General features: G+C 43.9%; 1 protein-coding gene across 1 annotated transcript in view; it reads right to left on the reverse strand.

Annotated features, from left to right (window-relative positions):
* CCBE1 (collagen and calcium binding EGF domains 1) overlaps positions 1–24194 on the reverse strand; it is a 572626-nt gene that overhangs the window by 51680 nt on the left and 496752 nt on the right. The window contains exon 5 of the mRNA XM_082251853.1: positions 3375–3512. Within this exon, the coding sequence (XP_082107979.1) occupies positions 3375–3512 (138 nt within the window). The remainder of the gene's footprint in view (positions 1–3374; positions 3513–24194) is intronic.

The raw sequence follows: 24194 nt of genomic DNA on the forward strand, positions 1-24194 counted from the left end.
CAGCTCAACCTTCACCAGGTACATGATACTTGCCTAGCATAGAGAAAGTGAAGCCAGGCTGTCAATCACAGAAGGCCCAGCAAAGACACTTCTGTCCTTCCTGTGACCGTCATACAGTATGTCCTTGCTTTTTGAATAAATCAGCAGCCAGGCAAGCAAAAAGTCTAAATTTACATATTCAGTCTGCTTAGCCTGTACATTTTTGGAAAAGCAAACATGCATATTAAACGGAGCACATTATAAACATACTACTAATTTTACATGCTTGGAGAAAGGTTCACTTTAAGCCAAGAAATATCCATATCAGATATTTTTTTCCTAACGTCACAATGTAGTATTACGTCAGGGAATTACATGAAACAGGGAAGAGTATTGAAGTTATTCATTTGATAGATGTTGTTAGAGCTCTCTCCATTCTTTGTCCTGCACAGTGCAAATGTGTTTGCAATTTAAATTTGTATCAATAATTATTATTGCCTTAACCTACTTTGCTGTGTATCAGGTAATAAATTAAAAACAAAATATGGAATGCATACAATATCTCCAAAATGTTGTGAGTGCAACCTACAGAGCTGTGTTTGATCTGTTCTAGAAAACGCAAGCCATTAAATACTTGGGCAAATATTCATCTTAATTTCTAAAACGGTTCCAGGCAAACAAAATAAGATTAGCATTGCTTTTTTCTGCAAGTACGTGCAATTGGAAATGTTCCAGACCTGAGCTAGTTTCAGATTCTGATAGGTGAACTCCGAACCCTAAATTGTCCAAGGAAACTCTGTATCTTTCATTAAAGAGTATTCCAACTTTTATTTTGCTTTGTTTGAACAAGGATTATCTAATCCTTTATATTATAATAAAGGACTAGCAAACATATCTGTGTACTGAAATGTTTATCTCCTGGTAAAAGGCTGAAATCAATTTATTACTAAATTTATAACCAATGTTTTTAATCAATATTCTGTAAGAGTGGAATCAGCAGGGTCCCCATGAGGAGATCCTTTGCTGAATGGGACAGATGTCAGTTTTTTTACATCCGTGCCTGCTCAGTCTGTGTCCGGTGGACATGGGAAGGTCTCCACTGTCTGTTTACATCAAGCTACCTCCAATCTGTCTCTTTAAAGTCCACAAAAACCAGACCTGGACAGCCATGGAGGTAGGTGTATGTAATGGACATGAGACCATTTATATCCACCTGTCCATGGGGCTGCATGGACCTTGCAGACCTGGTCTTATTGGGCGAAATGCGTAGGACAGAGCCTGTGTACATTGATGCTGTTGGTCTATGCTACTGTCTCATGGTGAGTGGCAGCGCTGATGTGAGTTTACACTTGTTATCTGTTGTTCTCGTTTAAGTTAAATACATTTTAAAAAATGCTACGCTTTTCTTTTGGTTCTTGTCAGCTGGGGTTTCTATGATTCACCGTTAAAGTCATTTTGCGGGGAGAGATGAGCTTTTCTTTTTAAGTACACTTTGGTGATATTTGTCAACAAATGACAAATTTTTGAACATTATTTTCACAATCACTTACATTATCAATGTTAATTTTGTTGCAAGCCACTTAAAAAATGTATTTTAATGTTTTATATCTTAGATCGTTATTCATTATTAAAACTAGATTTTTAACTAAAATTACTTGGAAGGCTTTTAATAAAAAAAGTTTAAAACTTAAGATTCGCTAAAATAAATTTAAAATAAACTAAAATCTATGAAGCTTTCTGGCAATACTGGACAAAAAAAAAATCATTCTTGAGTGAATTGTTACTGGGCTGTGAAAGGTCACGGGCCTGGAACTGGTAATAAATGAAAGCAATAGACTATCCTGTACCCAGCTTAAGCTGACCCTTGTGAAAGAGATTTCTGCACTATCGAGTGATCAGCATATTAGAATATATAGTCAGCAACTACCCGTGTTTCCCCAAAAATAAGATTGGGTCTTATATTAATTTTGGCTACAAAAAAACACACTAGGGCTTATTTTCAGGGGATGTCTTATTTATTTACGGTATGTAAAAAAAGGATCTTAAAGGGATTGTAACCCTCAAATAAATAAATATCCTGATCCTTTAAAGCATGGTAGACAGAACAGTGCTTGTGTTGTATCATTTAGCCCTCTTTATGTTCTAAAAAAGCTGTAATAAAATAATAAAATTTTAAAAAATAGTTCTCTCCCCCTCTCTCCCTGTCAGCTCAGGAGTCAGCATTATGACATTCTGTAATCCCAAAAATAAACCTTGGATAAAGTCATTGTAAAAATATGTAATCGATTTTGTAAAAAGATTATATAATGTGCAGTGTGTCTCCTTTTGTAACGTTATTGTGGAAAATACCTTACTTACAGCGCCGCTGGGTACTCACGTGATTCTCCAGAGCTCTACTTTCCCTCTCCGAATAATGCAGAGGGAGGGGCTGAGATCAAGGATTTTACTAGGACTTATTTTCAGGGTAGGGCTTATATTGCAGCCATCCCTGAAAATCACGCTAGGTCTTATTTTCAGGGTAGGGCTTATTCTCAGGGAAACAGGGTATATGACAGTGAAGTCTCCAAAAAGAAGAAATTTCAGCTGCTGTCAAAATTTGAGTCATTGGGGTTTGTTTACCAAAGGCAAATAGGCTATTTACTGTGCAAGGGAAATTTCACGTTGCAATGAAATTTGCCCCATAGTGAATGAGATAATGCTCTTAATCATATGCATGCAAGCAAAAAATATTTTTGTTTCTCCTTGCTCGTGGCTGGGTATCCTTTGTAAAGTAAAACTTCACCACATTCACTAAGCTCTGAGGCAAATTCCCTTGCAAAGTGAACAGCCTATATGGTTTTAGTAAATCAACCGCAGTGGTGGTGAGAAAAGGTGGGTAGACGCAGAATTACGGTTCAAACGTTACTTGGATTTTTACACGAGGACGTGATAGTTTATGCAAATGCAGAGTGGAGGTGCAGGATCTTCAATAGAGTGATTTTAACATTGGAGACCCCAAAAGCTATATAAAACCAGTGGGCAAAAAAAATGAAATTTGAAGATAAGCCAGACCTGCAAGCTAGACATGCTCAGTTTGGTATATATTGCTAGAAAGTTTTTATTTTTCTTGGAAGGGTAAATGTGATCTGCTCAGGTCCAATCAGCACTGTCCAAACAGAGGGTCATGGGTCCTGTAGCCTCATAGGACAATCTGGGGATATATGAAAACTCCTCCTACAAGCTTTAACCAGACACTGATAGAAGTCACAAGACAGCTATATACTGCTTATGAGAAAAGGTTTTTAGCAGTTTATATTTACTAAATTTCCATGTTCTGTGTACTGTGGAGGACCAGATATAGTGAATGCAGGCTTCTGGGTTTAGTAACACTTTAAGCAAGATGCCTATATCCATACCTTGATTCCCCTTGATGCAGGTTTTCCCATCCTCCTCCAGGGAGTAGCCTTCATGACAGTCGCACCTATAACTTCCCGGGGTATTGATACAGATGTGAGAGCACACCGTCTCATTCTTCAGAGTGCATTCATCAATATCTAAAAGCAGACAAAAGAGATGGGGATAGAAACATTATTAGCAGATGAGAAAGACATGAGTCACTCTGAGAGCTAAGAGAATATTCTCTCTCTTCTCTAAGATTCCTGTATATACAGCTGTAGTATAATTATAGGAAGAGCGGGGTTGGACTAATGGCTAAGCCAATGAATTCTGGAGAATTGCAGGCTCAATTCAAATCTAATGTGACTGTAGAAGGAAACTGCGGCGGACCAGGATTAGACCTTTGGCATTATTTCTGAAAGGAGATTCCGTTGTAACAAAAAAAGGACCCCTGTTTCTTAAATATGATAAAAGGTCAATATCATTTTCTGTCAATAGGTATTTATTTTATAGAAAGATTTCTTGGCTAGTTCAGAAGCATGGTAATCATTGCAGACTGTATTATCTAATTCAAATGTGGACCCACTAAACATGATGTTAAGTATGTGTAGACTGAGGTTCTTCTTTTACAGTTTAGCTGAAAATATTTTATATTTTTTTACATTTTTATCTTTATAGTCATACTTCATATTACATTTGTACTCCCCTTAATCACCTATGTGTGTCTGGGAATGGAGCATGTATCACTGCTGAGTACAGTAACAGACATCATTTATAAAAATAAGCCACCATTGGCATATATTGTTTTCAGCCAAAACCAATTGACAGACTTAAATTGTGAAATAGGGGACAGTAGTTCAAAAAAGCAAGAACTGCTGAGCATCTATGAGTAAACATTACTGCTTGTGGTAAATACTATATGGAAAGCTATGGTAAAGAGAAGTTTTTGTAAAAAGGAGGTAGAAGGTCTGTTCAACCCAATTTGGGTAATTGGAAAACCTCCACTTACTGTCATCCCCACCTTCCAACTCCTCAGATTAAAAATTCCCTGAAGCCACCACTGCTTTTAGATTGCTAGCTCTCACGGGCCTGGGCACTCCTACATCTCTTGTCTGGAATTGTATTGTAACTGTACTGCCTCCCTTTTTTTTGTAAAGTGCTGAACAAACTGTTGGCCCTATGTAAATCCTGTATGATTATAATACAAGCAACATCCCGTTCCGTGGGTTTACTGGTGACCCGTGGATCATGTGACAGACAGACAGACAGACAATAGAACCATCTGACATCCCTTGTGTAGTGATGTCACCAATGTCACCCTTAGAAGTTCCTTTCTCTCTGTTCAAATCCTAGGGCTTGTTTGAACGTCTGGCCAAGAGGCGGTAGAAGTAGGTGGTAGAGTCATTGTTTTACTGCCCCGGACTGCTCATCTGAACAGGTAGATGCAGGCCTTCGGGGCTGTACACATGCTGTAGCCATAATGCTTTGGGACACAAATTAAACAGCATGTTGCATTTAATGGGCAGTACTGCCACCAAATGCAACCCATTTGATTGCCTGGGGCAGTGCTGCAACCACCCTTCAGGCGGTGGCTTGGCATTTTGAAGGTTAGAACAGGCAGTAAGGAGGCAACGTATCGCCTCCTCACTGCTTTTCAAACACCTCTGAAAAATGATTCCTTTTCAGAAGGGTGCATGTATGAATGAGTCCTTAGAGAGAGGCATAGTGGGCACAGGTGGGAGCTAAAAATCAACCAGCATGCAATCAGGGCCTACTGCAAAAGGGCCAGTTGGCTGTGTCTACTCTCAGGCCAAAATTTTGCAAGCAAGAGGATTATGGAAATGTTAAAGACTGTAAACCAAACACTGCATCCCAACCAGAAACAAAGCTAAGGTAAGTGGATAAAACATCTTTAAAAAAAAATACAGATTTTTCTGGTTTGAGTTTAGGTCTCTTTTATTCCATGGTTCATTAGAATCAAAATCATTTTATTGGATTTCCTCTGACAGACTTTTGGTTTTAGTCAACCGCCTCTCATCACCATCAGTCATTTTTCATTAAATGCCCATTGCCGGCCACTCGAGGACACATTCAAGAGGACTTTAGAGGAGTTGAGAAGATTCTCGTCTCTTGGATGGAAGGATAAAAAATTCCATGATCCTCTTCTTGAGAACTGATGAGGCAGTCACAATTTTAGTCTGTACCTACAAGTGCTGCTGATCGAAATGTCTCCCCCGAGATCCCTCAACAGTCCTCGCTTGAACCGAATAATTGGACCATTCATCAGACCACAAAGCAGTCACTGGACAATACGCACATGAAGAATAGAAGTAGATGCTGCACTGAGTTACTCAGACTTGGAAATGATTTTTAATCTTATGGACGTATTGGGTTTCAGATTTTTCCTTATAGATGAGATGTTGCTATTTTACGAGAGTTTCAGCAGTGGTGATTGACTCGTGGCTGCTGCCAAACACAGCACATCATACATCCATTTTTATATAAGACATCAATAACAGCCTCTTAGTGTACACCAGAGAGCACTTTACACCGATAGAGTGTAGTACTTAACCCATGTTTTCCCACTGTTATTTCTGAATGCCTTCCCATTTATTGTTATTTATTTGGCCTGATTGGTTGCAGAAGTACGTGGGTAAAAGAGGTGACTATGAGAATGATTTCACGGTCAAATAAAGGGGATGAAAACCAAACCTAAAGTGAATGGGTTGGGTCTCAGACCTAGGTTCACACTGCCTTGCTGGAGGTAGTTTTCCCAGGATTGGAGCTGGTCCTGGAAAGAAGCACCAGGGAAGAACTTCAACTGCTGGAGGTGCCTGAAAAGCTGATATTTGGCTTGGACCATGCAGAGAGAGTCTGGTATCTCATCTAGTAAGTTCATGTTGCATCTACACTACAATCAAGTGTTCAAAAATCACTGGATGCCAATCTGGTTTAAAGGTTATTTTACCTGTAGAAGTAAATTTATGGAGTCTGCTGCATTCTTTTGGTGTCCTGTGACCCTGTTCCTCTTTCCCAGAAGTTTATTAGAGCTCGATAAACTTTATCTTTTTGGCTACAAGGTGCTTGGCACCCATCTGTTCACAACCCCAATATGAGCCAAGGACTTAAGCCTGAGGTGAAATGTCAGTCCACCTGACTTCTGGGGGTCCCTCATAGCCTCCAGGAAGTAGGGGGGGTGCTATATAATAATTTGTGTGCCTTTCCAATTTCGTTTTCTTTGGAAATGGCTCTGTCTACTCAGAGATAGGTCCTTGTGAACTACAATTACAATGTCCACAAGGAACATTTCAATGGTCATTATGATTTGAGAAATTTGCATGAGAAAGATTATTGATACATAGGTATAAGGAGAATAAATTAAAAAGATAAAGTGTAAAAAGTATTTATGAGAAAGCTGAGTAAAAAGTGTGTATGCAGTGAATATGTGATACCTACAGTAGGAAAAATAATTATTTGATCCCCTGCAAGTTTTGTAAGTTTGCCCACTTACAAAGAAATGAAGGGTCTATAATTGTTATCATGGGTGTATTTAAAATGATAGAGACAGAATATCAACCAAAATTCCAGAAAAAACACATGATACCAATGCTATAAATTGAGTTGCAGTTTAGTGAGTAAAATAAGTATTTGATCCCCCAGCAACCAACAATAATTCTGGCTCCTACAGACTGGCTTCAGTATGTGCTCATGTGGTACACAAATTTGTTCTGTCAATTTATGAAGGTACTTCTAATGACAACTCGCTATGTGTATAAAAGACACCTGTCCACAGAATCTCTTTCTTCCATTCAAACCTCAACATAATGGGCAAGAACAAAGATCTGTCAAAGGACGTCAGGAACAAGACTGTAGACCTGCACAAGGCTGGAATGGGCTACAAGACTATCAGCAAGAAGCTTAGTGTGAAGGAGACAACTGTTGGAGCGATTATTTGCAAATGAAAGAAATACAAAATAACCATCAATCACCCTCGGTCTGGAGCTCCATGCAAGATTTCTCCTCATAGGGGTAAGAATGATCATGAGAAAAGTGAGGAATCACCCTAGAACTACATGGGAGGAGCTTGTGAATGATCTCAAGGCAGTTTGGATCACAGTTACCAAATAAACCATTGGTAACACAATACGCCACCATGGATTGAAATCCTGCAGTGCCCCTCAAGGTTCCCCTCCTTGAGAAGGCACATGTACAGGCCTGTCTGAAGTTTTCCAGAACATCTAAATGATTTAGAGAAGGATTGGGAGAAAGTACAATAGTTAGATGAGACCAAAATTGAGTTATTTGGCATTAACTTGACTCGCTTGGAGGAAGAAAATGCTGACTATGATCCTAAGAACACCATCCCTACAGTCAACCATGGAGGTGGAAGCATTATGCTTTGGGGCTGTTTCTCTGCTAAGGGTACAGGCTGACTTTGCCGCATTGAGGAGCCAATGAACAGGGCCATGTATTGTAAAGTCTTGGATGAGAGCCTTCTTCCCTCAGCCAGAACACTGAAGATGGGTCATGGATGGGTCTTCCAGCATGACAATGGCCCAAAACATACCACCAAGGCAACAAAGGAGTGTCTCAAGAACAAGCACATTAGGGTCATGGAGTGGCCTAGCCAGTCTCCAGACCTTAATCGTATAGAAGATCTGTAAAGAGGGGTGGTCCAAAATCCCTCCTGAGATGTGTGCAAACCTGGTCACCAACTACAAGAAATGTCCTATCTTGGTGCTTGCCAACAAGGGTTTATACACCAAGTACTAAGTCATGTTTTTGTCAAGGTCTTACCTTGCCCTCCTGTTGGCAGCCATCTTGGACAAGTGCAGACTGCTGCCGCTTATAAATTCTGATTGCATCATCACTTGCCTGCTACCTGGGTGTCGCACAGTGAGGACGCTGCACACCTGACTATATCTACCACCTGATGGGTTGCATTCCTTGCCCTTGTGTTTGTGCTCCAAGGTGCATCTTTGCTAGCAGTCTTCTGTTCTCCATTTTCCTCTGTTTATGTCCTGGCTTGGCTGACGACCTTCCTGGCTCTCGATCCCGCATCGGCAGATGACCCCGTATTGGCAGATGACCCCGCATCGGCAGACTACCCGTTTCTGGACTCAAACCCCAGCTTGGATGACTACCCACTTCTGGACTTGACCCCAGCTTGTTCCTGCTCTCACTTCCTCACTCTTGCTGTGCGTTTATTGTTGTTTGCTCCAATAAACTGCTTTATTTTACCAGTATCCCCGTGTGGTCTGGTTTCCTGGCACCCTGACAGCTTGCTTAGGGATCAAATACTTAATTTACTCACTGAACTCAATTTATAACATTTGTATCATGTGTGTTTTTTCTGGATTTTTGATTGATATTCTTTCTCTATCATTTAAAATCTGCAGGGGATCAAATAATTATTTCCCCCACTTATATGTATGTATGAGGAGGATGCAGATGAGTGAGGAGTAGGAATAAGGAAGGTAAGTGATAATTAAATAAAAGGAGGATACATATGAAAGAAGAGTAAATAGTATTTATAAGACAGCAAAGTGAGAACAATGTATGAGAACAATAAGTGATAATTATGAGAAAGGAAAATGGGAAAGAAGAGTAAGCGGTGTCATTGAGAAAGCTGACTGAGGTGTATAAGGAGGATGAGTGATACATATGTATGTATGAAGAGGCTATATAGGAACAGTAAGAAGTATTTATAGGAAAACTGAGTGAGGAGCATGTACGAGGATGATTTGTGAGGAAGAAGATTGATAAGCAAATTCATTTTGAAACAGTAGAAGAACTATGACCTAGGTTTGGAAGATAACTCAGTAGGAGAAGTCACTAGTGATAGAAGTTGATGTCAAAAAGGTGACATAGTTTGTGAGTAAGCAGAATGTGTGAGGAGGACTATTATTGAACAATGGGATTTGAGGGATTGAGGTTTGAAGGAGGTGTCCCTGCATTACAGTTTAAAGGAAGAGTTAGAAGCAAATGTGTGTTGCATTGTACTATAAGAGAAGGAGCTAACTAATAGTTGTGGATTTTAGATACTGTATACAGAATAAAGGTAGACAAAATATCATGTGTGGGGAATAGAGAGTAAACCAATTCTTACTCTCAGGAGGTACCATCCCTATAGGAACAGACGTAAGAATACAAAATTGTTTGGGATTTTACATGTACCTCCTTGGGTATAATAACCACTTATTTTAAAAACAATTTACATGTCTTTGTTTTAGAGCCGGTTCAAATTGCAGCAACCCGACTTGCCGGGGCGACCTGCGAGGTCGCGGTGCACAGCGCGCACCGCGACCTCGGAGAGACCTGCACGGACTTTATATCATTGAAGTCAATGCAGGTCGCTCCGAGGTCGCCCCAAAGAAGCTCAGGACCCTTTTTCTAAGTCGGAGCGACTTGTGTCGCTCCTATTAGAACGGGTCCTGTGCTAATCTATGGGCAGGCGACCAGGTCGCCTGACAGGTCGCCCCAGTGTGAACGGAGTCTAAAGCAATACACAATATCTAAGAAGAGGTTTGTTTTAAAAACAAGTTATCACATTTATTAGTTATCAGTTGTTCAGGATGATGATGTTGTCCTGGTCTTGAAATCCGATTTTATTTGTGGCAGGTGTGTTTTTTTTTGTGGCAGGTTGCCAATTTTCCGGAACAGACATAACACTGGATACAACCCAGGCCACATAAGATACAGGTAACACCCAGAGTCGAGGGTTTTCCTGGTAGTTTAACCTAACTCCTACCTATAAATTCCATTGGATCTACAATATCTCACAGAGACGTACCTAGAACCTTTAGGGCCCCAGGGCAAGAATCCATGAAGGGCCCCCCTGACAGCCCCCCCCTTTCCATCTGAGCTCTGGGCTTCTAGTTTTGGGAGGGTGTCCATGGACATCCTCCCAGAATCCTGCCTCCCACATGCCCCCTGGAGCGCACATTCAGCATGCTCTGTGACTGCTGTGTCCTTCAGACAATCACAGTGGCCTTTACCATGTGATCAGCTGATCATATGTAAACAGGCTTGTCGGTTATCGGCATTCCTTTTTTCCCCCCGATGTGTCTGTGTGAGGAAAGGAGAGCTGTTAACCAGCAAAACTATCAGTTCATTGTTTACACTGATAATCAGGGCTCTGATCATCAATCTCCTGATTATCAGTGCAGCCCCATCAGTGCTGCCCATCAGTGCCACCTATCAGTGCTCATCAGTACCACCTATCAGTGTCCATCAGTACTGCCTATCAGTGCCCATCAATGCTGCCAATCAGTGCCCATCAGTGCTCATCAATGCTGCCTATCTGTGCCACCTATCAGTGCTCATCAATGCCACCTATCAGTGCCCATCAGTGCCACTTATTAGTGCTCATCAATGCTGCCTATCAGTGCCACTAATCAGTGCTCATAAATGCCACCTATCAGTGCTCATCAACGCTTTTAATCAGTGCCCATCAGTGCCACTTATCAGTGTTCAACAATGCTGCCTATCAGTGCTGCCTATTAGTGCCACTTAGTTCTCATCAATGCCGCCTATCAGTGCCTCATCAATGCTACTTATCAGTGCCTATTAGCAGTACTCTGAGTTGAGAGTGTCCCTCTCATACAGCTCACACTCAGAGCCTGTACTGACAGTTCCCCCTCCCTCCGACCTCACATGGAAGGGATAGAAGACAGCCGATCTGCTCCTTCTCATCCCACCAGAGATGTATAGTAACGAAGTAGAACTACTTAAGTACTGTACTTAAGTACCGAAATGCGGTATCTGTACTTTCCTAGAGTAGAATTTTTTTCTCCTACTTCTACTTTTACTTCACTACATTTTTTCGATGATTTCGATACTTCTACTCAAGTATTTTTTTTTTGTGCTGCATAGTTACTCGTTACTTTAAAAAAAATTACCACTGCCAGAACAGTAGATGGCAGGTTGCATAAAGCTCAAAAAAATGTGTATAATGTCATTTGTAAATCAGCGCATACGAAAATAAAGGCTGTGTATAATAAAAGCTGCTATACCAAATCTTTCCAATAAAAAGAAAATATGAAACAAACAAATAAATGGTGCTACAGCGCTTAAAGTGCATCAAGAAACTACTAACAAACACAGGTTAATCATTTGAATAAATCATTTGAAATAATAAAAATCAATATGATGTTCAAACTTTTGACTTCTTTCTTTAATAACTACATAACACAGTACTTGTACTTCTACTTTCAGTACTTGAGTAGAAGTTTTTTTTCAAAACTACTGGTACTTTTTACTTTTAGTACTTAAGTAGCAAATTTTTTGAAAAAACTACTTGCAATACTTAAGTAAAAAAAATGTTGAATACTTTAGTACTTCTACTTAAGTAACTTTTTCTGCGAGCACTTCCACTTCTACTCAAGTCACTTTTTGATCGAGCACTTGTACTTTTACTCAAGTAGAAATTTTGAGTACTTTATACAAGTCTGCATCCCACCCCTCTCCTGTGTGCACTACGGGAAGTGTGAATGATCAAACTCAACTGCTTACCCACGGTGCACAAAGGAGAGAGGTGGGAGGAGAAGGAGCAGATCAGCTGTCTCCAATCTGTGCGAGAGAGGAGGGCTGTATTACATTAGTTGTCCTGGATGATGTTGTCCTGGTCTTGAGATCCGATTTTTTTCATAGCCAATGCATTTCATGGGCTGATCCCCCCTCGTCAGGGCTTGAGATCTTTTCAAATACTGTGTCTTATTGTATGGTAGTTGGTGATAGGTAGCCTGGTTGGCCCATGTGCAATGTCTCCAAACCCTCAAAAAGACTTGCCCACATCCAATGTGAGCTAATGCCGCAGATCTAAAGATTTTATAAATGTGGATTATCAAGCCAGGTGTCTGACAGATGGACAAGGGATTTAAATTCTAAAGGGGAGTGGTATTGTAGATCCAATAGAATTTATAGGTAGGAATTAAGTCAAACTACCAGGAAAACCCTCCACTCTGGGTGTTACTTGTATCTTATGTGGCCAGGCTTGCATCCAGTGTTATGTCTGTTCTGGCAAAAATGGCAAATCTATTAGACACCTCAAAAGGGTAGCTGGCTGTATCTGTGTCTATTACGAGCTACGTATATTTTTACATTTGCCTGAAATGTACTTTGAAATCAGTATTTTCTTCCTAGCTACCATTACTCTCTGCTCTAGCATTATATGATAAAAAATGGGGTATATTTTATAGATAGAGAAATGCTAAACATCCTTCCTGTGTCTATAGAGTGATAGCTTCTGGGTCATGATCTTACAAATGATCACCATCAGTCTGTTTTATTCAGTTGTCTATCACCCTTGCAATGACAGCTGCAGTCTGCCATACATTTTAATCCTATATCTGTTTCCAGTAGTAAACACCTCATTTAAAGCCCAATCTTCACTGGACGTCAACCGATAAACTACATTCTACGTGAGGGTTTTTAGATCCCCCGGGAAAAGAAAAATTGCATCACATTTTTATTTTTTGTTTCTTGAGTGTCTGAGATCGTGAGACTAAATAAAGAATATTTCAGGAATGACTTTTAAAAAACAGTTCCATAGTTTACCATGTGAAAAACAATTTCAGAGTTAACCATCTGGTTCAGGCAGTGTCCAACATCAATGAAAAGCAGAACACGTAAGTGTCCGCAAGATTTATACTGTGACATTAGAAGCAGTTCATAAAATAGACAAAGACTGAGCGGGCGCCAGGATTTTTTTTTTTTTTAATATTCAATGAATTTCTACCATAATATATGCCAGTGTGTCTGTCTGTAATGAGCAAAGATGAACAAGTAATGGAATCGGACAGAAAAATCGCTTTAGAGCTAGAAGATAAATGCAAAAATTAATATTATCTAAAGAGCAAAAGTCCTGGAGTAGAAGGAAACAGATTATTACATGATGACCATGTGACTAGTGGAGGGAAATTCAACTCACTTAGATACTAGCTAATGCTGGACATTTTCAACATGGGCTTTTTGACCCATATACGGGTGAAAATACAAATACTCCCATAAAGTGAACATGTGGCCAGGCTATTAAGATAAAAATAATTCCATATTCTACTTTTCTAAAATAAGAAAAAATGTTTTAAAACAAACTTTTACTGACTTTGGTAACTGCAGCCACTGTGGAGCAAGTCATCATTAAATATCAAAACAGAGACACTGAAGTCTGATTGCAGTTGCTTTTTGAACATCTTCTGAACAGCACCTGCTGCTTGTTTACAGAAGACAGCTGTCAAGTATCTCATGCCATGTTACAATACTCACAGGATCCCTACAGGGTCTCCAGTATTTCCTAGGATCTCCAGGTCTCTCAAGATCCCTCCAGGGTCTCCAGTATTTCCTAGGATCTCCAGTACTCTCAAGATCCTTCCTGGGTCTCCAGTATTCCCTAGGATCTCCAGTACTCTCAAGATCCCTCCAGGTCTCCAGTATTTCCTACTATCTCCAGAACTTTCAAGATCCCTCCAGGGTCTCCAGTATTTCCTAGGGTCTCCAGTACTCTCTAGATACCCCCTGGGTTTCCAGTATTTCCTAAGATCGCCATTACTCTCAAGATCCCTCCTGGGTCTCTTCAGTATTTCCTAGGATCTCCAGTACTCACAGTATCCCGGGTCTTCCAGGACTTCCAGAGTTTCTAGGATCTCCCATACCCACAGGATCTCTGCCAGATCTTCCAGGATTTCCTGAATTTCTAGGACCTCCACTACCTCTAGGACTTCCAGAAATTATGCTGAGCGAGTCCTTGACCAGAACAGTATTTAATTAAAGTGGTTGTAAAAGTAACATTGTTTTTACCTTAAAGTAGAACTATGGGCAAAACTTTTATTTTTATTTTGGTTAAAGGGAGGGTTATAACCCCTGTCAGATTTTTTTTCTCCATCTGTGTCCCATTACAGAGATTTTCCCTCAATTTCTGTCCCATAGCCAAACAGGAAGGGAGAGGAAATCCCTGAAAATTAAGGGAATTCCTTGGGGACTCCCAAGTCACCAGAACTAGTGTCCCAATTGGAAGATTTCCCCTCTATCACTGTTCTGGGGACAACCCAAAATTTGGGATTTTCTTTTACTTTCACTTTCAATGATAATAGTAAACAAGACAAATATAGGGGGTGAATCTTCTTAACACGAGAAATAAAAACACGACAGGTGTTCTAATCCCTCTCCACTCTATCCAAAACTACAAAAAAACGTTTTTCCTTTAGTTATACATTAATGCCTTCTCTTACAACAGCAGTGTGAAAGGATCGCCCCAATCCACTTACCCGAATCCTGTATTGACCCAGCGCTGCACCTGGCTTCAATTCTTCTATTCTTTCTCTGTGTCACAAGCTTGACTGAGAGAAGCAGTAGCCATTGGCTCCTGCTGATGTCATTCAAATTAAGTGAGGAGTGAATGAGGGGGTAGGGCTGAGCCGAGCTGTGAGTATCTATAGATGGGCACAGCCCAGCAGAGGATAGAGCCCACACAAGTACTCCCATAGTAAGCGGCTTGTTATAGGGGCACTCGGGGAGGGGAGGAGCCAAGATAGCTGGTGAGGAACCCCGGAAAAGCAACATCGGGGCTGCTCTGTGCAAAACCATTGCACAGAGCAGGGAAGAACAACATGTTTATTATTTGAAAAAAAAAAACACATGGGCCTTTACAATCACTTTAAAGTGGTTCTTAAAGTGGAGTTCCACCCGTTTTTTCAACAATACAAAAATTGCTTTTATTCCCCAAATGATCACAGTATTGGTGACTTTTTTTTTTTTTTCTTGCTCCACTTGCCCTGTTGCTAGGGGGAAGCAATTTTCTGCCTCCTTCGGCGCCGCGGCGAACTATGTCATTTCCGGCGCCGCAGGGGCTCCTGGGAGATGTGTGTCATCATTCCCAGGAGCCGTGGGAAAGAATCATTGCATTTTTTCAAAACCGGAAATGGCGTTTGGTAGGCGGAGCTAAGCACCATGTTGGAGAAGGGAAGACGAATATTGTGTTACCATAACACAGAAGAAGCAGCGGCTGTAGAAGAGTCTACAGTGTACTGCATGTTTAGAAAAGGAACGATGCACTTCTATCCATGAGGACATCAGACAAGCTAAGATTCATCTTAGTGCTGTTATGGGTGTTGTGCTTGTCTGTGTGCTTTGTGAGAGGAGGAAGGAGGGGGCAGGCAGGCACGATTAGTGTGTGCAAGGTGAGGTCCTGTGTCTTTCTTTCTGTCTGTCTGTTTGTCTCTCTCTCTCTCCCCCTCTGTGTGTGTGTCTCTCTATCTCTCTCTCTGTCTGTCTCTCTCTCTGTCTATCTCCCCCTCTGTGTGTGTGTCTCTATCTCTCTCTGTCTCTCTCTCTCTCCCCCTCTGTGTGTGTGTGTCTCTCTCTCTCCCTCTCTCTCTGCCTCTCTCCCCCTCTGTGTGTGTGTCTCTCTCTCTCTCTCTCTCTCTCTCTGTCTCTCTCTCTCTCTCTCTCTCTGTCTCTCTCTCTCTCTCTCTCTCTCTCTCTCTGTCTGTCTCTCTGCCTCTCTCCCCCTGTGTGTGTGTGTGTGTGTCTCTCTCTCTCTCTCTCTCTCTCTCTCTGTCTGTCTCTCTGCCTCTCTCCCCCTGTGTGTGTGTGTGTGTCTCTCTCTCTCTCTGTCTCGCTCGCTCTCTCTCTCTGTCTCGCGCTCTCTCTCTCTCTGTCTCGCGCTCTCTCTCTCCCCCTCTGTCTCGCGCTCTCTCTCTCTCTCCCCCTCTGTCTCGCGCTCTCTCTCTCTCTCCCCCTCTGTCTCGCGCTCTCTCTCTCTCTCTCCCCCTCTGTCTCGCGCTCTCTCTCTCTCCCCCTCTGTCTCGCGCTCTCTCTCTCTCCCCCTCTGTCTCGCGCTCTCTCTCTCTCTCCCCCTCTGTCTCGCGCTCTCTCTCTCTCTCCCCCTCTGTCTCGCGCGCTCTCTCTCTCCCCCCTCTCGCTCTCGCTCTCGCTCTCGCTCTCTCTCTCGCTCGCGCTCTCTCTCTCGCTCGCGCTCTCTCTCTCGCGCTCGCTCTCTCGCGCTCGCTCTCTCGCGCGCGCTCTCTCGCGCGCGCTCTCTCGCGCGCGCTCTCGCGCTCTCTCGCGCTCTCTCGCGCTCTCTCTCCCCCTCTGTCTCGCGCTCTCTCGCGCTCTCTCTCTCTCCCCCTCTGTCTCGCGCTCTCTCTCTCTCCCCCTCTGTCTCGCGCTCTCTCTCTCTCTCCCCCCCTCTGTCTCGCGCTCTCTCTCTCTCTCTCTCTCCCCCTCTGTCTCGCGCTCTCTCTCTCTCTCTCTCTCCCCCTCTGTCTCGCGCTCTCTCTCTCTCTCTCTCTCCCCCTCTGTCTCGCGCTCTCTCTCTCTCTCTCTCTCTCCCCCTCTGTCTCGCGCTCTCTCTCTCTCTCTCTCTCCCCCTCTGTCTCGCGCTCTCTCTCTCTCTCCCCCTCTGTCTCGCGCTCTCTCTCTCTCTCTCCCCCTCTGTCTCGCGCTCTCTCTCTCTCTCTCTCTCCCCCTCTGTCTCGCGCTCTCTCTCTCTCTCTCTCCCCCTCTGTCTCGCGCTCTCTCTCTCTCTCTCTCTCCCCCTCTGTCTCGCGCGCTCTCTCTCTCTCTGTGTCTCGCGCGCTCTCTCTCTCTCTGTGTCTCGCGCGCTCTCTCTCTCTCTGTGTCTCGCGCGCTCTCTCTCTCTCTCTGTGTCTCGCGCGCTCTCTCTCTCTCTCTGTGTCTCGCGCGCTCTCTCTCTCTCTCTGTGTCTCGCGCTCTCTCTCTCTCTCTCTGTGTCTCGCGCTCTCTCTCTCTCTCTCTCTCTGTGTCTCGCGCTCTCTCTCTCTCTCTCTCTCTCTGTGTCTCGCGCGCTCTCTCTCTCTGTCTCGCGCGCTCTCTCTCTCTCTCTCTCTGTCTCGCGCGCTCTCTCTCTCTCTCTCTGTGTCTCGCGCGCTCTCTCTCTCTGTGTCTCGCGCGCTCTCTCTCTCTGTGTCTCGCGCTCTCTCTCTCTCTGTCTCGCGCTCTCTCTCTCTCTGTCTCGCGCTCTCTCTCTCTCGTTCTCTCTTTAGATGTATTCTTGTATGCTTATTTTATTGTATTTTTTGATCATATACAGTATATGTAAATAAAATATTTTTATTTTTTGTAAATAAAAAAAATTTAATAAAATTTTAAACATAATAATTGACTCTGTCTCTTTATCTTTCTCTCTCTCGTGGGCGGGAGGTCGGCTGCCCTGGGCGTCTGTAGCTTGGGAGGTGGAGGGGGCGCTTCCAGGAGTGTTTCTGCAACTATTAGCTGACAGAAGAGAGCGGGATGTGCTCTCTCTCTTTCCTCTCCAGCTTCACACTCCTGTTACTGTAGCGCTCATCAGATCGGGACTGTCAGATCGGGATTTCTCCTCTTTCGGCTCCTCCTCATCTTGATATGTCAGAGTGAAGAGGAGCCTAGGAGATGCTGATTGCTAAACCTTTGGCACGGACAGCTGGCGGAAGAGATGCGGCTGCTGTGCTGAAGGGGAAGAAGATCGCGGCTCAGGGATGCCACTGGTTGTCAGATCGGGACAATACAGAGTTTGATTACGTGTCCCCTACACCCCCTACACACATTGTTTGCTTTAAGGAGAGGGGGGTAACAAATACTGTAAAGTCCCGATCTGACATCCGTTGGCATCCCTGAGCCGCAATCTTCCTCCCCTTTCTGCAGCAGCATCTCTCCCGCCAGCTGTCCGTGCAAAGCTTTAGAAATCGGCTTCCCCTAGGCTCCTCCTCCGCTCTGACATATGAAGATGAGAAGGAAGGAGCCTCAGAAGAGGAGAATCACAAATCAATGTGCCGCGCTGTATCTGAGGTCTGCCTGCTGGAGGAAAGCTGCAGCCAAGCCGAGGGAAGGGAGAACTGCACTGGGGACACCAGGGAGGGGGGGGGGGGGAGAGAGGGGAATGAGAGTATTTGTACTAGGAGGGGTGGGGAGAAGATGATTACTTCTAGGTTGGATCAATATAGGGGGGGGGGGGGTATTTGTGCTGGGATGGGAAATTTGAGAGATGACAGGATAAAAATTTTTCTAGCAGGGAAATTGGGAAGGGGGGTGCTAGGAGGGGTGATTTGTGCTGGGGGGGAGGATTCGTGCCAGGAGGAGGGATTTGTGCTGTGGGGGGAGAATTTGTGCCAGGAGGGGGGATTTTTGCCGTGGGGATGGAGGGAAGAGGATTTGTACCAGGAGGGGGGATTTGTGCTGTGGAGATTGTGGGGGGGGGGGGGGGGGTTCTGTCTAGGAGGGGGGATTTGTGCTGTAGGAATAAGGGGAAGAGGATTTGTGCTGGGGGGACGGACGGGGGGGGGGGAGGATTTGTGCTAGGAAGGGGATTTGGGGGGGGGGTTGTGCTAGAAGAGGTGATGGGGGGATTTGTGCTAGGATGGGGAATTATGGTGCTGCTAGAAATGGGGATGGGGGGAACTTATGCTTGTAGGGATGATTGGGGGTATTTGTGCTAGAGGGGAAAATTGGGGGGAGGATTTGTGCTAGGCGGGGGAATATGGTGGGATGTGCTAGACGGGATATTCGGGGGGTTTGGGATGGGGGGAAGAGGATTTGTCCTAGGAGGGGGGATTTGTGCTGGGAGGGGGGGGATTTTAAAAGGGGAGAATTTGTGCTTGGAGGGGAAATTTTATGGGGGGGGTGCAGTTTGGTGTCTTCGCCCTGGGCGCTGGATGGCCTTGTCCCGGCAATGCTTGCGGGAGATAGAGGATTATGTGCGCCCCCCCCTCACGCGGCGCCAAGGTACATTTAAAATTCACGGTGGAATTAAAGGTGAAGGCTCGGTTCACATTTATGCGAGTGCAGGAAGGCTGCGAATTCGCAGCCTGTTCCCGCATCGCACACGCACCCCCGGCAGTTCACACTGCCATATGCGATACGCTGGGGGTGTCAATGTAATCTTAACGACACCCCCAGTTTGATCGCATATCGCAGTGCGATCGTGCAGTTCGCACAGGAGCGGATCGCACAAGTGTGAACCGCTGTGCGATCCGATCCTGATGCGGCTGCAAAAATGCCTCCTGTGCGTCTTTGCTCCGGGTGCGATGCGAATTTAGCCATACAAACTGTATGGCTAAACTCGCACCGCACAGCTGATCGCATGTAATGTCGGAGCAGTGCGCTCCGACATTACATGCAAACCCGGCACTCGCAGAAGTGTGAACCGGGGCGAAGTGAAAATCTGTTTCGTCAGCTGCAAGTGAAAATTAGCAATACTGTAAAAAATAAATGGATATATAAAAATATTAAAATATATATATATATATATATATATATATATATATAGATCTCATATATATATATATATATATATACATATACATATATATATATATATATCTTCTAGATTGTAAGCTTTAACGAGCAGGGCCCTCTGATTCCTCCTGTATTGAATTGTACTGTAACTGTATTGTCTTCCCTCACATTGTAAAGTGCTGCGCAAACTGTTGGCACGATATAAATCCTGTATAATAGTAATAATATATATGATACAGGTATGTTTAACATAAACAAAGTTAGCCACAGTAACAATGTATTAGACATTCATGTGATTTCAATTCTCACCAGAGACCAGCACAGCAGTAGCTGTGTTGCCATAACAACAGGGTGGGACCTTCCTTTGGAGGTGCATGCTGGGTAACCAGCAGCACCTATTGTAGGAAGTAGTAACATGTGGGCTTCACACGCCCACAATTAAGATGGGAGCCCCCTGCTGAGGAAAAATCAAGGTTAGTTTATGAAGAATGTCATTTATAAAACATTATTTCCTTTAAGTAGATAGGAAAACAATTACATTTAGCCAATGCTGTGATCATTTGGGGAATAAAAGCAATTTTTATAATGTTGGAAAAACGGGTGGAACTCCACTTTAAGGCTAGACATTTTTTACCTTAAAGTGGAAGTAAACCCAAGGATATAATAGTTTAAAAAAACAGTTACATTCCCGGCATGCCAGAAATGCTAACTGTCACATTGGATGTGCTCTCAACCAAACCGTCAAACCATCCAATGGCTGGTGTCATACCTGGTCCCAAGTGGAGCATCATGGCAGTTGAAAATTAAACAGAGGCCAAGATGGCAGCTCCCTTGGCTGAAAACGATAGGAGGGCCTACTTCCACTTTAAAGCGGAGTTCCAATCACCTGTGGAAAAAATAAAAGTCAGCAGCTACAAAAACTGTAGCTGCTGACTTTTAAAAAAAATCCACTCACCTATTCCAAGATCCAGCGGTGTGCTCACCTCAGTCAGTCTCTACCACCTCTTCAGGCACTGCCAGCCCTCTTGGCTGCAGCTGCCCTTTTCCACTTCCCATGCCACCACAGTTCTTCTGACTGGCTCTGCACCCATTCCAGATTGCTCCATCCCAGGCCTCTCAGGCTTGCATCCCAGTCCTCCTGACTGTGTGCCACTCACCTGCCCTCCTGGCTGTTTTCCTTGTTCCTCCTGGAGACTTGCCTGGCAGTGTTCTCCTGCAGTCCTCTCCTTGCCCCCAAGCCTCCTGTCCAGGACACCTCAGTGTGTTTTGAGAGGGTCCTGTCTGCACCTGAGCCCAGGCCTAAGGTCACCCCCCAGACTATAGCCTAACATTCCATCTCCAACTTCCACCTGAACATCTCCTCCCCAGATGGGCTGACCCAGAGTATTTGAGGGGACCTGCCAACCCAAGTTGGGGATTGGCGAGGGCCCTCAGAATGCTCCAGGCAGCTTCACCTTACTTCCCCTCCCATTTTTCTAGAAGGTTCCAGTACATTCTAGCAATAGCAGAAAGGTCTCAGGGATGCTGCCTTTGAGTCATCCAGCTTTCCCTGGATTTTTGCGCAACCCAACCCAAACCAACCCAACCCAAATACATACATTTACCTACACTACACTACAACAAAACCTATCTACACTTCTAGCACTAGAGGGTGCTAAACACACATGTCAGCGGGTTGTCCATTTTCATCAAATCTCCCGATAGAGGAGAGCGGGACTCTGACAGGTCTGTCTCTGCACAGTGAGTGGAGACGGACATGTCATCCGTGGGGAGCAATCCCCTCTAAGCAATTGAAGTCCGTCGTGGATCCGCCCCATGTGAAAGGGACCTTAGAGTTTGAGATCCTCTTATGAGGTACTTTCAAGCACTTCCCACCGGCCGTATGCATATATGGGGCCACTCGGTGGGTGGGCTTTAACGCAGAGAGGCCGTATATATGTGGCCTAAATGTAATATTTCTGTGCTGAGAGTGCGTGCCCTGTGCGCTCCCAGCACATTTGATGGTGGGGATCAGGAAAGCTCCAGATACATACTTGTGATCGGGAGCTTTCCGATAATATGATCGCTGTGACAGCCAATCACAGTGGTCACATGGCCCGAATCCCCATCTTCGCCTTCTGGCATATAGAAGCTCTTAAATGGTCAGAATTGGGTGTTTGTTTTTGCTATATTTAGTTTCCATTAGCCATGGCCTTGAGCTCTAGTCCAGTACCTTTGAGGGTTATGGTAGGGACATGTAAAGTTATTCTCTACTTTGCTCATGCATTGGTTCACTTTAATACCCTCTTCTCCTGCAGCACCTACTTATCTTTCCTTCTCTCCCCTGCCACTTTGTTAAGCTGCCCGAAGCAAAGAAAAACAGCTTTGTGTAAGCTTCAAGTCACTTTGTTGAGTTTATACTGAGCTGAGGACCTTTCCTTTGCCCATGTAGCAGAGCTGGGTAAAGCACCAGTGCTGTCACATGAAGATGAAAGTACGGGCTATTTCTTTACTATCTGGTGTGGGAGTGAAGAAAATCTAAGTATATGCTGCTGGGGAGGCAAGAATTAGGGCTAGTGGCGCACCAAAATGAAAAATCTGGACCAGAACTGAAACTGAAAATTGAGGATGTACTTGGCCAAAAACTGAAACTGAAATTGACAGTTTTTAAAACAAAAATATTGAAATCAATTAATTTGGCTGCTGTTTTTGCATTGCAGTCAATAGGACTTGATTTTGCATTGAATTCAAAAGGGGGCGTTTTTTCATTGAAGTCAATAGGAAGCAATTTTGCATTGAAGTCAATGTGACGAGATTTTGCATTGAAGTCAATAAGGGGTATTTTTGCAGCGCATTTGTCAAATGTGTGGCAAAACGCATGTCTACTAACCACATCTGAGGTGCCATTAACATTGACTGGCACCTAAAAGCGCTCTGTGTATTTTGACACAATTTTAGCACAATTTGGAATTGCAGACACAATTGCGCAATTCTGCCCATGATTCTGCATTGCTCAGATGTGAATGGGGCCTAAAAGACAATACACTATAATTTAATAAAAAATAATACACATATATACAGTATCTGACAAAACTGAGTACACCCTTCACATTTTTGTAAATATTTTATTATATCTTTTCATGTGACAACACTGAAGAAATGACACTTTGCTACAATGTAAAGTAGTGAGTGTACAGCTTGTATAACAGTGTAAATTTGCTGGCCCCTCAAAATAACTCAACACACACCCATTAATGTCTAAACTGCTGGCAACAAAAGTGAGTACAAATTGGGCCCAATTAGCCATTTTCCTTCCCTGGTGTCATGTGACTGGAGCAGGTGTGTTAAATTTGGTGTTATTGCTCTCACTCTCTCATGCGGGTCACTGGAAGCTCAACATGGCACCTCATGGCAAAGAACTCTCTGAGGATCTGAAAAAAATAATTGTTGCTCTACATAAAGATGGCCTAGGTTATAAGAAGATCGTCAAGACCCTAAAACTGAGCTGCAGCACGGTGGCCATATAGCGGTTTAACAGGGCAGGTTCCGCGCAGGACAGGCCTCGCCAAAGAAGTTGAGTGCACGTGCTCAGCATCATATCCAGAGGTTGTCTTTGGGAAATAGATGTATGAGTGCTGCCAGCATTGCTGCAGAGGTTGAAGGGGTGGGGGGTCAGCCTGTCAGTGCTCAGACCATACGCTACACACTGCATCAACTTGGTCTGCTCAGAAGGAAGCCTCTTCTAAAGATGAGGCACAAGAAAGCCCGCAAACAGTTTGCTAAAGACAAGCAGACTAAGGACGTGGATTACTGGAACCATGTCCTGTGGTCTGATGAGACCAAGATAAACGTATTTGGTTCAGATGATGTCAAGCGTGTGCGGCTGCATTCAGGTGAGGAGTACAAAGACAAGCGTGTCTTGCCTACAGTCAAGCATGGTGGTGGGAGTGTCATGGTCTGGGGATGCATGAGTGCTGCCGGCACTGGGGGGCTACAGTTCATTGAGGGGAACCATGAATGCCAACATGTACTGTGACATACAAAGACAAGGAGAACTCACTGCTCCAGGTGAATCAGGAAGCCTGATGGTATACAGATGCACGCCTCAGCTCGCCGCCACAGACAATCAATGTAGAAGTAATGATTAAGCACACATACTAGTGTGTGAAACGTGTCTACCTGTTTGCCACATTGGGATATTCGGTTAATAAACCAGAATCTTGATTATACTTGGAGTGCAGCCATTTCTTCTACATGTACTGTGACATACTGAAGCAGAGCATTATCCCCTCCCTTTGGAAACTGGGCCCCAGGGCAGTATTCCAACATGATAACGACCCCAAACACACCTCCGAGATGACCACTGCCTTGCTAAAGAAGCTGAAGGTAAAGATGATGGACTGGACAAGTATGTCTTCAGACCTAAACCCTACTGAGCATCTGTGGGGCTTGAGGAGCGCAAGGTCTCTAACATCCATTAGCTCTGTGATGTCATCATGGAGGAGTGGAAGAGGACTCCAGTGCGAACCTATGAAGCTTGGGTGAATTCAATACCCAAGAGGGTTAAGGCAGTGCTGGAAAATAATGGTGTCCACACACCATTTTGACACTTTGGGCCCTTAGGGGTGTAC

The sequence above is a fragment of the Pelophylax lessonae genome, assembly GCF_965119305.1.
Source record: "Pelophylax lessonae genome assembly, chromosome: 1".
In the NCBI taxonomy this organism is placed as follows: Eukaryota; Metazoa; Chordata; class Amphibia; order Anura; family Ranidae; genus Pelophylax; species Pelophylax lessonae.